Raw genomic sequence first — 14,637 nt, 5'->3', positions numbered from 1 at the left:
GATGCAACATAAGTAATACCGCTAGAAATGTAAACTTGACAGACTTACGTATTCAGAACACTGTCTGAAAAGCTTCGATAAGCATGCATTATAAGGCGACGAGATCAAAAACTCACCGTCCCTTATTGGAACAGTCTGAGGGCTTCGTGGGAGAATTACACAACATGGTTGTCGGCTGGTTTATAAGAAAAATGTCACATCCGCTTCCTGCTAAACACAATTATTTACAAGACAACTTATTACAATCTCTTTTGCTAACCTGCAACTGGATTCTAAGTGTGATCAATCATCAAAACTCCTCTCTGTTGCTACAACCTACGGCACGTGTATTTTCCCGCCGCCATATTGTTAACCAGAATCCTGTTGTCAAGCAGACGACAAAGGTTTGTGAGGAACACTTTTTTGTCTAAATACTGCGTGTGATAGTGGACTGAGGAAGATATTTTCCTCAAAGTTTGCTCCTAACACAACAAGGAACACATGGACATAGTAGTATTACCATTGCTACGGCATCCAGCTAACTTTCCATGAATAATGTAACGTTACACGTTGCCCGATGATGACGATGGGCCGACTTTGAGTGAAGTTCTACCGACTCAACACACGGGTTGTTCCCGAACTGGCCTGATGTGTGCGGTACGGCCGTTTTTTCGTGTATTTTTTTTTACTTGGACACGTCTATATCCATAGCACTCTCCTCAAGCCAAGGATGGAACGAATAGCTGCTGTATAAAATGTGATTAGCGGTAAGATATTCAAGACGAATCTTCTCTCCCGAATTAATGTGCCCCCCCTGTCCGACAGCACTGTCATTGTGCGTGCGGCGGACGGTAGTTTCAAGTTGAAATATTATGGTGTTAGCACGACTAGAGACAAAATCTACCATATATATGATTAGTGCAAAGATAGTACATGATACTGACAGAATTATAGAAAAAAAGGATGGTTTATTGTTCTGCTAGATTGATTTCAGTCAACCATTATCGGAAAAATCCCGAATTTATGTTACCCAACGTTACAACAAATTATGTTGAAACCTTGAACCCAAATTCAGAATAACAATACAAATGTAAAAATGTTGCATTAAAAGTGCTGACATTGTTTTCAAATTACTATTTACCAACAGAATTGGTTACATGTGCATACATGTAATGATAAGCAAAACCAACAATAATAAATTTAGATATAATGCACTGACAAAGGAATGGAATGAGAAGGGGTTTGCTATAATATGTCATCTAGTTGAAATAGTCTATTGTCAAAACTATCCATAACAGAGGCAGTACTAACTGCCTATACATAGGATTCTATTTCATATATATATACAGTACCTCTACCAAAGTCGACATGAAGACATTTGTTAATATTTGTGATCACCAATTTAGATATAAAATATGAGTTATGCACAGTGGCGAAAACTACAGCAAAAATCTGCAAATCTGAGAAGTTTGCTATCTGGTGAAGAATCAATTTTCTGTTAATCAAATCAACCAATTGACTTGAGAAGACATGTATGTACAAAGTAGTAAATCTAAAGATATCACAGCTTTGTCTAAAACATTTTATGACCATGTACTCAAAAGATCATTAGGTTCTCATCAGTTCATAAGGTGGGTATATCACTGCCCCTGTTAATGACAAACTGTTCCGGCAAAATTTGTTCGCAATTTTCCCTTATGGCCACACTGACGTGCAATGCATGGGTAAAATACGTGACCTCTACAAATAAAACATCCGCACTTGGAATGTCACATCCTCAGTTTTAACCCAAAATTAGCAACAAGATAACTTCATTGGAAATCGCAGTGTTGCCACTGAATCAAAAACCAATGTACAATGATTAAGATTTATCAGAAAGAGACTCGCAGTGATCGAGCCTGTTGCCATAAACTGTAAATACAGAAATGTTCGCGATGGTTTTATGTTCGCCGTTTTCGCGGTGACCGTTTCACCACAAACTTTAACTCACCGCAAACATTTTTGTCCAATACTGTAGCAGTATGTGCCTATAGGCAACAAATTGGAGCTACATGTAATTGGTGCCTGTTTGAACCAGTTCGCAAACAGTCACGGCCCAGTGAGATACCCCCTCTTGGTGTACTCTTCAGGCTTTTAATGTAACCTAAATCCAGTCCATTGATAGAGGTCTCTCATAGCAAAGGTGGTGGTACTTGTCTGGTCCGATTCCCACCTGGTGCAGAACTTGACACAGCCTGACTGTTGTAGCCTCATGACCAGCTTCGGACTTCTTTCGCCACTGGTACAGCATCGTGTCAATCTGTTCAAACACATTGCCTGGATACCTCTTCTGCCAGTTCTCCACATCTTGCTTCTGGAAACCCAGTGCTTCTGCCAAATGGAATGCATACGGGTCTGACTTCAGGTTCAGGGCAAGCCTTTTCAACTCGTTTTGCGTTGGCAACCGTGCTGTTGTAGTGTCTGTGAAAGATAAGCATAAACTTCCCCATCATTCATCAATTATATTCACTGCAATGTTGATATTGCCCTCCCCCTTGACAATATTGATAAACATTCACTTAAGAAAGAAAGTATAGAAAATTTCACTTAAGCTGTAAGTTACTTATAATTACTTTTTCCTTTATTACTTTGTTATCAGTCTTTCCATTTGTAGCATAGACTATGTAGTCTCCTTGAAGTTTTGCTTTGAATGTCATACAGTCATGTACATTTATACTTTGTAACCTGTTACAAATTAATATCATTGTGCAATAAAAGTGTATGGCACATTGTATTGTGCATATATAGAGCAGCACCCATCTAAAAGACTCACCAAAAATAAAGCGATAGTTGTCCACTGTTACACCTTCATGATGAAGACTTTCACACAGTTTTCCAATGGAAGCCTGATTGTCAGACTTGTCCAGCCAGAGTAGTAGCATGGCAGCCTTCTTGGCATGTTCATCTCGCTTAAACCTGTTACAACAGGCCTGGACCTCTGCCTTTGTCACCCCCAGTCGAAGACAGACAGCCTCGCAAATCAGTCTCTCCAGCTTGTTGGCAAGAGCTCCCAGCTGCCACACGTTCACAAGTGATGCTGGTGAAACTAAAAAAAAATAATTGTTCAGTTTTAGTACATTCTATCCTTTAATATCTTTTAAGAACTAAGGACTCCTTATCGTTGTTACTAGACTAAGTACAGCATTTTAATCTGACCACTGAGAAATTAAATGAAATAAAACTAATTTGTCTGTAGATACAAGATTATCTTTTGGCACCAATTAATAGTAAGGATAGTTAGGAAACAGGGTAATGGTCACACCTTATGTCAAACACTTACTAAAAGCTGTTTGAAATCACTGCAGTAGATTTGCTCCAAAGGTTGACTTAAACTGTAGGGACAATGTTTATTGTCATAATCATTTCTAAAGCATGCATTTCCAAACCTACCTTCATTTAGAAAATCCCAAGAACTCACCAAATAAGAAGCAGTATTTGTTCACGGGTACATCTTCGTGACGGAGACCCTCACACAGCTTGTCCAATGTTGCCGTGTTACCAGCCTTCTTGTGCCACGTCAGAAGCAGCGCAGCCTTCTGGGCTTGTTCATTCTGTGGGTACATCTTCCTACATGTTTCCGTTTCTTCTTCTGTCACCCCTAGCCTGAGACTCATGTCCTTACATGTCTGCTCACTGAGGTTGTTGGCCAGAATCTCTAACTGCCAACTACTGGTCACAGGCATGGATGTGTCTGGAAAAATATCCAAACATAAAGGTAATGGACAACTGAACGGCTCAGCTTGTTCTGTGTTTTTGTTGCTTCATTTGTACCACTATGTATTTTTTACATATTTTTGTACAATCCTCCAAAGACAAGGAAAAGTGGATGATAATACCAGACTGACTGGAAATAAAGACTCCTGTTGCTCTTGTTGTAAAAACTCTGGGCCTCCCTAACATCCTTTAGCTGTGATTTGATTTAATTCTACTAATGGCCGGTTCTATAAATGCATGTATAAAATTTGAGGATTTGACACTCACCTAGGATAAAATGATACTTGTCCATTGGTACTTTCTGATGATGAAGACTTTCACACAAAGTGTCCAGAGTAGCCTGGTCCCCAGCCTTTTCTAGCCACTTCAGAAGCATGGCAACCTTCTGGGCATGCTTGTCTTGTCTGTAGCTCTCTCTGCAGGTATCCAGTTCTTCCCTTGTAAGTTCTAGCTGGAGACACACAGACTCACATTCCTCCAAGCTGAGGTTTCCAGCAAGAGTGCCCATCTGACACACACTAGCAATCTGGGTTGCTGCATTTTCAAAACAAGAAACAGGTTTGAAACAAAAGTTTCCATTTGACACATTACACAGTCTAGCAATCTGGATTGCTGTATTTTCAAAACAAAAAACAGGTTAACTTTCAAACTTTCTGATATCAATTTGTATTAAGAACATAAGGTGAGCTCATTCAGACTCATCTCAGATACATATACTGTAGCCTCTCCAACTGATAGACCAAATTTAAATACAATTGTTTGCAATCATGATGATGATGCTATCATCTTAGACCCCTTTACTATAATCATTATGGTACTACACAACTTACTGATTGGAGTGTGTAGATTCAGCATCAGATGCTTGCTTTGTGTTTGGAGAGCTTCAAACAGCTTTTCCATAGTAGCTTCTTCACCAGCTGCCTCCTTCCACATCGAAAGGGCAGCAAATGCCTGACCTGCCATGTGGCTTGCATGCTTAGTTTGGACAAAATCTTCTACTTGTTTCGTGTCAACACCTAGCTGGACAGCTGGACCTTCCCATTCAGGACCGAGCAGGTCTGCCACATAGAGCAAGTTGTATATGGATGGGGGTTGCTCTGCGGGGGCTGAAAGAATGACAAAGTCAGACTTAGTAGCCTATTAAGGCAGTCTCCAGCACCCGTCCTTCTGGGAGAGAAATTTGCTTGTTGGAACAACAACAAAAATGTCACAGTATCCAACCAAAATGAACTTCATAACAAAAAATCTACACTTCATGCAATGAAATTGATGAAAATATATTTTTGTTAGCTTAAAATGACAGACTTAAAACCAAAAATCAACAACATGGGCTCCCAAACAATGAGTGGGTCGGTAAAAAATCTAAAGCTTGAGAAAGCCCTGCCACTCTGACTTCATATTTGATCAAAGATCTGTTATATGATACAATATTCAGTACATAAATTGTTCAAAAGTTGTGCTTGTAATGATATCTTAAAGATCTAACCTTCAAAGATCTAAGTCCTTAAAGTTTGTGGTTATAATGCCAAATACACTGACATGGCATATGTAGCTTTCAATACAAAGAGCTTTTTTAAAACATTTGTTTTAAGCTTGAATATGACTTTTGTGTGTACTAATCACTTAGTCAGTGGCCTACCCTGCATGTATGTACTAAGCTTGGTCCAAACTGCCGTGAGGTTGATATATAGATAGATAGATTGCCCACCCAAATCTGACATCCGAACAAAACATATTCCGAAACATGTATCATCTAATAAATTCTTTGGTATCTACGTACAGTCTACTTTGATTCATCTCTAGATAAAAAGGTTGACAAAGATTGAACTTACTGCCAAGAAACTTGTAGACTTGTTCTCGTTCAAATGGGTCTAAACAGAACATGGTCAAAAGGAATTGCCAGTTAATATAATTTTACAGAGTGAAGCAAAAAAATTCCATTAAGCCAAACTATCATTCCAAAACATAAATTTTAATACCTCATGACATAATATTATACGTGGCATTGGTGTACACTTTGTTCAAAACTAAATGTGGTACTGCAAAGTATTACAACGTGCATTCTTCATAAGATCACCACTCCTATCATGAGCACATGTAATTTATTGTGCATCTAAAAATTCTGATTTGATTTACTGAAATCATACTCCATAATAATCATATCGTCTCCCTTGGAAATCAGTTACATAGTTAACTGAAGGGACCACCCTAAAGATTAATAAATAAATAAATAAAATCTTACTAATAGTTAATGATTGTATTCAAATTGACATAAAATTTTGCTCTGACAGTCTCTGTTAATCACTTATTATGCAAAACTATGTGGAAGATAGACACAATGAGCAAAATCAAAGCTTACCTTTCAGGAACTGGGAGAGTGCTGAAGCAACCTTCTGATTTGTCAGACCATCACACAGCTTATCCACAGTTGCTTCCACACCATGCCTCTCTCTCCAATTCAACAGTGCAGTTTGGATCTGGTTGAGCTTGCTATCGGGATGAACTGTCTTGGCACGACTGATGTCTTCCTGTGTCAAACCCAGTTGTGTCAGCACCTGTTCCCAGTCCGTTTCAGATGATTGTAGGTTACCGGCAAGCAGACACAACTCCAAGGCTGATGGCACTGTGGAACAGTCAGAATAATCTTGATATCAATTTGAGCAATGGTGCTACCAAATCAATGTCAATTAAATATGTATCTGACACAAATATGTATCTGTTGTGTATTATGTGATAGTAAACCCTGCAGCAATTCAGCACTGACTACCATTGCACGGGTAATTTCTGACCAATTTCTGACCCATAAACCATTAATTGTATAATGATTAACTTTCTAATAAAATGCTGGCCTGCTCTTTTAGCTAGAACATGGCTGAACAATGTACATGCATGAAAAGCTGTGTGTACAATTGTCCATGTATCAGGACTGGAGTGTATTATTACTATCATGTACCTCTGGAAATGGAGAATCTGTTTCTTGCTGCAGTTCTTACCTCTGATGAAAGAGTACAGATTCAGCCCCACTTCTGCAGCTTGGAGAGCTTTTGTCAACGTCTTCACTGTAGCCTCAGCCTCAAACTCTTCCATCCATGTCAGCAGCATGTCATGCACCTGCCCCCACGGACTGTCCCTGTTGTCCAAGGCACAGCGGTCAAGCGTGTCCTGGTCCAGCCCTAGCTGAAGGCCAACCTTCTCCAACTCATGGGTACCCAGGTTGCGGCAAAGGAGGAACAACTCCCTTCTTGTTGGTCGCCGAACTGTTGAGACACAATTATCACACATTTCTCAGTCAGTAGTCAAACTTCAAATGTTACTTAGTACATGTAATCAAGGACTTTTTGAACTTGCAAGTAAATAATATTATAATGATAATCTCAACTTCTCTCGGACACTATAAATGCCTTTCATGTCGTAAAAGAAAGGGGAATGAAAGATTGGGAGCATCATTAATGATAATTTTTGACAGGGCAAGATGGTACTATAATTGAGTTGGAATTGGGCCCTCAATTCAAATACTGAGTTTTCAAGAGTTTCAACTTACAAGAGAAATACATTTGCCACAACCAACTACAAAACCATATGAAAAGGTCATTATCTACAACTTACCTGGCTTTGGTGCTGCTTGAAACCAACTGAACACGGAATACAAGGGCGATGTTTCAGGTTTGATATCCTGGCTCCGCCTCCTACCCCTTTGAACACTTCTGGTTGGTTCTGCTGCAGACACCCTGCGTTTTCCCTTAGGAGCAGATGAAAGTGATTCATAGCCACTTTCCTTTGCTCCACCACTACTCCTTGAGCGAACCTCAGATAATGCCAGGGTTGCATCATCGTCACCGAGATCACTAAATTCTGATGGTGTAGCCTCCCATGCCTCCACCCAGGATGATGAAAGTTGAAGCTTCTGTCTTTCGCTTGACTTTTCCGCCACCTCTTGGCCTTCGGATTTCTTTCTATGCATCTCCTTCACAAGTTGCCCTATGTTTGGAGCCAGCATGTAGGAGAACCTGGGCAGGGCTGTGGAGGCAAGGTCCAGGGACTGGATAGTGGTGCTGACTCTGTCTCCCAGGGACAGACGGGTCTTCTTAATGTGATGGTACAGCTGTCCAACAAGGCCTGAAAACAAGGAAAAAAATATCACAGGATGAGTAAACTTTCACGCACAAGCTAGAGAAAGTTATACTAGGGATAGAAATGACATCAATAACAATGAGATCTGTTAGAATCAATGTTAATTGAAAGCATAAAAAAGATAATGTCCTTAAATTTGGAAGTAGGATAAAGAGATACAAAAGAGAGACCAGACCACAACAAATGGTAAAGGGCGACTTAATGTAAACTTGGGTAGATGCAAATTAAAGGAAGAGAGCAGATTACAAAGTCATTCATGACTGTAGTTTTGTAGTATCTACAAAAATCGGCTCCCCAAACAGACCGTGTTTGGACAACTGGATCAAGGGACACGGCCTAGGGGTGGACAGAGAAAGAGATATAAAGACACCCTTAAACACTACTTAAAGAAGGGTCACATTGACCCCACAAACTTTGAAGCTCTCTGCAACGATCGCAGCACCTGGCGTCAGCTGAGCTACAACAGTGTCACAACTTTTGAAGCTGAGAGAATAGTTGCCGCTGAGGCCAAGAGAAGGCCCGGCTGCAACAGAACTGAAGAACTCAATGTAGACTTGCCCTACTCTTTCGAGTGGCTGTCAACACACACAAAAATTATAAAATTAAAACCCTTTGACCCATCAGTTCCACACTGAACAATTTCTTTTGTCTCTTTGCTTATTAAAGAGAACTTGTCTGTCCGTACCTTTACACTGCGTAAAGTCCTGTGCAGTCAACTTGCAGATGTGATACTCTTCCTCCCTGATGAAGCACTTCAGCTGGACCGCCTGCATACAGGAGCTTTCCATGACTCTCTCTCTAATGAGGGTTTTCTGAAACAGCTGGTCTAGTTCACCTGACTGATAACTTCTCCACAATTTGTCCAGGCTAGCGATGGATGAAGGGATGAAGCGGAACAGAAGACAACCTTCCTCTACAGACTCAACGGTACCAGAGTACGCCGTCTCTAGCTCCTTGACTGCTGCATCTATATTTATAGCACAGACAGATCCCCCCATTGTCAATGTCTGTTGAAGTGATGTGTGTCTCTTACGGCCAAAGGGAACTTTAAGTCTTGCTATTTCTCCTTCCAGGTCCACAATGATCTCCAGCTGACCTAGTAGGGCAAAGTTAAAATAATTTTGTCAGAATGTTAACTTGAATCATTGTCTTTACATCAATTGGTCTTACACCTTCACTTTTCAGTCTATTGATGGGAAATTACAGATTGTGTATCTGGTATGTATTGTACCTTGCTGGATATGATTGATAGCTAAATGTCTGTATTACTGGACTTGTTGGGAATGTTGGCCCTTGATCACAAGATTTCATTGTTTTCATTCTTATATTCACACAGTCACACGTCTTCTACTACATTCATTGTTCCATTTATCAACAATTATCCAGGAATGCGAGAAAATAAACAACAAGTCAAATTGCATCATTCTGAAAGGTAAAATAAAAAGAAAATTGGCAGAACTAAAAGACAACATTTTGATAACTTCTATGCGCACAGTGTTGTTCTATTCATTTGTACATTGCCCATTTAGACTATTTCCTCTTCAATACCCATCAAAATAATTCATGATCCTTACTGATCGAGCTCAGTCTAATCTTATTTCAATGTGAAACAATCGGACTAGAAATACAATCTACCTGTTTTTTGTCTTTTAGCCAGCTGTGTATCATCCTGGACTTCCCGACCCCTTTTCTGGCACCAGCTCAATGCTTCTGATTTGGGACTCATACCTGAAGAAAATATTTTATAAAAACAGATTAAAAACAGATTCTGAAACAACTTATTTGTCAGTGTCTGCAACATTGAGTATAAAGTCGATGACATTTAACAATGAAAATTAATAGCATGGGCTTCCATGCAAACAAAGGGTGGGAAGATAACAAAATTAAAGCTGGAAACAGCCCTGTTATACACTGAGAAATAAAACATCAGACCAACAAAGTATGCATGGTATGTTCTAACCCCAGGTTTTGGTCAAACATGATCATAGTCAAAAGTGAAAACTATGCTATAATACTATTTATAGTTCAAGCCTTAGAAACAGATTTCTGAGTAACTGCCTACCATAGTATCTAGTACATGCTATCGATTGAACATGTACATGAGCTGCAAATAAAACTTAAGGATATACATATTGTATGTTGGTTACCATTTTTCTTAATTATTAAATCATATTAATACGTACATGTTTCATCCAACTGGTCTGCAACATTTTGAAACCTGGCTGCCACAAGACCCTCCATCAATGCAGCAGGAGTAGCTTCTCTCCCGTTGGCCCTCACCCACAGGTTCAGGGCTTGGCGACAGCATTCAGTTGTGTCTCCATGATTCTCCTTGTCTATAGCTGCAATATCTGGTTCCGATAGCCCAAGCATGCGCGAGACTTCCTTCCACTCATGACGTGCTTTTCTTACCACGACGTTAAAACATGCTTCCACGGCTGCAAAGTGAAAATTAAGAAATATAATCATTATGTTACAATATAGAGGACTTGAATATCAATATATTGGGCATCTAAATAGATAACTTACTCCAAGGTTGCGCTAGGATAGCTAACACATGCAAGCTCTATGAAAACTTCAAGGGCTATTGACAGTATTGTGTCGGAATCATTCCAACAGGTCTTAAGTCTTCCATTAGGTTTTGACCCCCCTCTGTTTTTCATTAAGGCTGAAGGAAAGGATGTATAATATATACAGTAATGAAAAGGGAGGGGGAGGGGGGATCAAACCCTTGGAGGGCTTAGCTTCTATCTAGATAAACATTTCATGATAGACATGTTCAAAACAAGAAAAGACTTCCAGTCTGGGTCTCCAAGCAGAGTTGCAGACTTTACTTCAAAATGTTTATACCTCAGAAATGATTAGCCACAAAACACCATTGATTGTAGAAGTTATGGATTTGTGATAAGAAAACAAATTATCTTAAGTCGTAATTCCCACAATGTGTAGTTTATGTACATGTGCTACAAGAAGAATGGTGTACCTGACTGGGTCAACACAGTTTAAACTATATGAAAATACAGGCCCTTTTATGGACCCCTTACCCCTGGTGTCAATCCCTAGAGTAAACAACAGTTTTATAATCTGCACAATCACAAAGAAGAGTTTGGAGATGGATACCTCCATGAAATGATTAAGAGCTTTTGTAAATTTCTTGCTTACTTGTCTCATTGATTATGCAAATACGACTATAACTAGCTTAATTTATTTCAATTAATGGACTTCTCTACCAAAATTATACATATTGCATGTGTAAAAGTCCTCTCTGTTTGCAGAATTCTATGTTTACATTTCAAATTATGCAAATGAATTCAACATTGTTTTGCTTAATTTATGCAGGGTGATGTATACACCTTTAACTAACTTCTTGGGGATATTACAGGTCTTCCCTCCCGTCACTGAAAGACTTGGTGAGAGACCAATGACCAAATTCTTTAAATGTATGAGGGGAGCATGCAATTACACTGTACTGTACATCATATATCTACAGTAATTTGTATTTGACAAATGAAAAAATAAAGGATAGCACAAAATGTGATTCCTAAGTGCTTGATGGTATAAAAGGTTGCATAATCATACCCTGCGACTCTTGGATGGGAACTGAAGGAGATGGAAGCATCACGGGAGGGGTTGACAAGGGAGCAGCGTTCTCTTCTCTGAGCTGTTTGGCTGCTGTGGCTTGAGGCAGTGCAGCTTCCAACATCGGTACTGCTATTCAGGACAAGAGGTAACAATGTATAACATCATTGTAAATTTGTTGTTGCGAGTTTAAAGGTACATGGCTTTGGGCAAACTACCGTATACATAACTGAATTAAATTGTTGTGGGGTTTGGCAGAAAGAAGCCTTAATATGCCAGATGTGTTAACTATGATAATCTTTAGATGATTATTTGATTATTGAACTTATCATACAAACATGCACACACACGCACAAATACAGAAACACATATACACAACAAAATATCCAAGGAAAAATGGTCAATCGTGCAAAGTTTGCCCATATACAACCGAATTTACTAACGTTACATCTGGAAACACCTGTGGCCAGCTGCCCCAGTTTTAAAGGACAAATGCCCCCAGGAGCCAGCATGACCCTCTTTCTAACATTGCAGTACCTTCTGTAGACAAATTCCTGTGTACTGGCATTCCTTTGGACACATTTCTGTACAATTTCTAGAATTCTTGCAGACTGCACACAATACTTTAACATTAGGCTCGCCTCTTAGGTGTCGCCAAAAACATTTGAACACTGCGCTCGTAGTTTAGGGGTTGTCGCAGCCTAAACACCACAGAGGGGTTTAATATGCATTGTACGTGGTGCAAGGACCTTTTGTAACGCCCTAAATGTATAGTCTATACAATTGTGAATAAAAAGACGCAATAAGTCTAAAGTATTTACCAGTTTCTTCAAGTTATAATTCCCATTGAACTTTGTAGGATATTCTAGTCAGACAGCATCTTTTAGGCGAATACCCAGTTCGCCCCACAAAATACCGGTCGCTTGGGCAACGGATGCTATATTCGCCGCAGCCAACTTGCGCATACCTTGTGCATTGAGGTTTCCTCTTTGTGTCTATCAAGTTTCCGTGCTGTATAAGCTTTTAAAAGTGCTTTGCGAAGGTGAAAACTGCGCCGGGATCGTGTCTGTTTACCGGCGTCCGCCATCTTGCCTCTACCTCATTAACGTATGCAAATATGCAGGAAAGACCTCTGTTCAAGGCCCAGTGCACCTGTAGCAAACTCCTTCCGGCTGCTTTCTCTTTCAATTTACCGTTTTCTTATGACATTTCCTATGACGTTTCTTATAGCGTTTTCTTATTCCTTCTCGGCCAGAAATAAGAATAAATAAATGCAATAAGAAAACGGTAAACTTGAAAAAGAAAACAGACGGAAGGAATCTGAAACGGAGCCTTGTCACCTGTCTATAATGCACAACCTTTGATAAAAAAAATTCTACCTTTCCAACTTGAATCAAATTGTCGTTCTATTTTGACATACACAACAGAAAACTTTGAGTATCGCTCCTACAACATTCAAGGGATCCATTACAGTATACTTGCCTGTATCTAAGTATTTGGTTATATCTCTGCGGGGGTCCTACACAAGGGTGCGCAGCAGGTGGCTTGTTGTTGTATTGACTGATCAAACATTGAAGTCAAACTCACCAGTGTTGTCTTCTTGAAGCAAACCTTTGGCCAAATGAGAGTAGGTCTCTTCAACAACAGCAACGAACACTTCAAATGCATGTGGTCCTCTGGTCTTTAACAGATCCACTAACATATCCACCTGTTCCTCAAAAGTGGGTTCAGCCATTATGTCTTCTTCCATGGCTGGCAGAATGATGCCCTTTTCTTTGAGTACTGGTAACACATACTTCACTCTCAAGTCCTTGCGGAGATAAGGAAGTTGTGCCGACAACATCTTATTGTGTCTCTCTTCCATTGTTGCTGTCCATGTGACGCCTTGAAAACAAGGAGCAAAACCTTCTGAAGTACAAGTATGTACCTTGGATTCACAAATCACTCATCCATTCACTCTAAGCTTGGCAACTAACCAACTTTCACATTTGACCAACTATGAGGAAACAACCAATAGGACATGAAGTTGTGCTGTATTTTTGTGGACTTCAGTACAATGCATATGAAGATTGATACATTTTTATTGATCTTTCTATTAAGCATATAGATAACTGTGATGTGAGCTGGAATATCTATTTATAATATTTGTCCTTTCTAGACTTCCAGTGAAATAGTCCCTCTGTGCCTTATGGCATAGTCTGCGGTGTAGGGTTTCACCGCAGTCAAAGCAAGGCCACTGGGCTATTTACATTGTACACAATGGCTACGTCACGTGGGATAGTAATGTTGTGGGTCACAGTGTATGTATGGCAAACAAATTGTGTGTTTGACCAAGGACATTATATTTCCTTGGTTTGACGTTCATGCATAAGCTACATGCACCTGGAAGGAGAAAGTGATAAACAACTAAATTCTCCCAACTTCATCAGTGTTAAGTTCCTACAATACGGAACCAGGTGACTTACAATTGGTGACAGATCGGTCAGTACACTAAAACAATCTGTCCTCTTTTCTCAATCAGTTGTTTCTAATGATAAGTCCTCAGTGACAGGGGGTCAAAGGTCACAAAAGTATTTTGGTGAATCACTTTTACACGTAAAGCCACCAAGTCTTGTTTGATTCCTTGATTAAATTCATTGAACATATAAGTTCAGTTTTCTTTCATTTTGCATAATTCCATTGTACTTTGCCAAAAAGTATGTAATGTAGGTTGATTAGTCGTAGAGTCTAATGTTATGGTAGTTCTCTTCTTACGAATAGCAGAATTTTAAAATGTTTATTTTTGTATCCAAGTAATTATCTTAACCAAGGACTCTCTTAACAGAATATTTGTTCCCAATGCCAACATAATCAATTTAAGACTCAAATGCCCAAGGACGGACGACTGACAATCACTTGATAAAGCTTGGGTAAGCATTGTAATAATGGGCAAATTCACTACAATTCAGGTGGAATAATGTTTAATGAGTTATGAACTTGATATCAGGGAGACAACCTACATGTCTGTCACAGTTTACCAGCTCCCCCTATCGATCTCAAAGCACTTTGCAGCCAATAATTATATATACATATATATATATACAAACACACACACACACACACACGAACACACACGCAAGTGCGCGGTAAGTTAATGATATGAATGAATGAATCATTCAATCCTTTATTTGTACCAGATCGGTCCATGTCAGCCTT

At 39.5% G+C, this 14,637-nt stretch overlaps 1 protein-coding gene across 2 annotated transcripts; it reads right to left on the bottom strand.

Annotated features, from left to right (window-relative positions):
• Window positions 1-1,022: 1,022 nt before the first annotated feature.
• On the bottom strand, window positions 1,023-13,400 carry LOC136424300 (uncharacterized). 2 transcript variants are annotated; one of them, XM_066412847.1, is made up of 14 exons: window positions 13,030-13,400; window positions 11,443-11,574; window positions 10,047-10,301; window positions 9,499-9,591; window positions 8,549-8,959; window positions 7,339-7,848; window positions 6,726-6,989; window positions 6,092-6,355; window positions 5,565-5,603; window positions 4,563-4,838; window positions 4,000-4,266; window positions 3,437-3,709; window positions 2,792-3,064; window positions 1,023-2,439 (listed from the first exon to the last, which is right to left on the bottom strand). In XM_066412847.1, exons 1-14 carry the CDS (start codon window positions 13,304-13,306, stop codon window positions 2,123-2,125), a joined length of 3,651 nt encoding a protein of 1,216 aa, XP_066268944.1. In that variant the 5' UTR covers window positions 13,307-13,400; the 3' UTR covers window positions 1,023-2,122. The 2 variants fall into 2 exon arrangements, with proteins under 2 accessions (XP_066268944.1, XP_066268945.1); XM_066412848.1 differs by lacking the exon at window positions 13,030-13,400 and adding an exon at window positions 12,264-12,379.
• Window positions 13,401-14,637: the final 1,237 nt, after the last annotated feature.

Source organism: Branchiostoma lanceolatum, chromosome 18 (genome assembly GCF_035083965.1).
Source record: "Branchiostoma lanceolatum isolate klBraLanc5 chromosome 18, klBraLanc5.hap2, whole genome shotgun sequence".
NCBI classification, from domain to species: Eukaryota; Metazoa; Chordata; class Leptocardii; order Amphioxiformes; family Branchiostomatidae; genus Branchiostoma; species Branchiostoma lanceolatum.
The sequence above is the reverse complement of the archived record's forward strand: the minus strand, read 5'-3'. Positions and strand labels throughout refer to the sequence as shown.

What these genes read in the sequence shown, in the direction of transcription:
- LOC136424300 (XM_066412847.1), bottom strand. Translation starts at nt 13,306, where the DNA reads ATGGAAGAGAGACACAATAAGATGTTGTCGGCACAACTTCCTTATCTC. An exon ending in GGACTTTACGCAGTGTAAAG is followed by an intron (nt 7,849 to 8,548) that starts GTACGGACAGAC and finishes CCTTGTTTTCAG; the next exon opens with GCCTTGTTGGACAGCTGTAC. An exon ending in TCAAGCAGCACCAAAGCCAG is followed by an intron (nt 6,990 to 7,338) that starts GTAAGTTGTAGA and finishes GTGTCTCAACAG; the next exon opens with TTCGGCGACCAACAAGAAGG.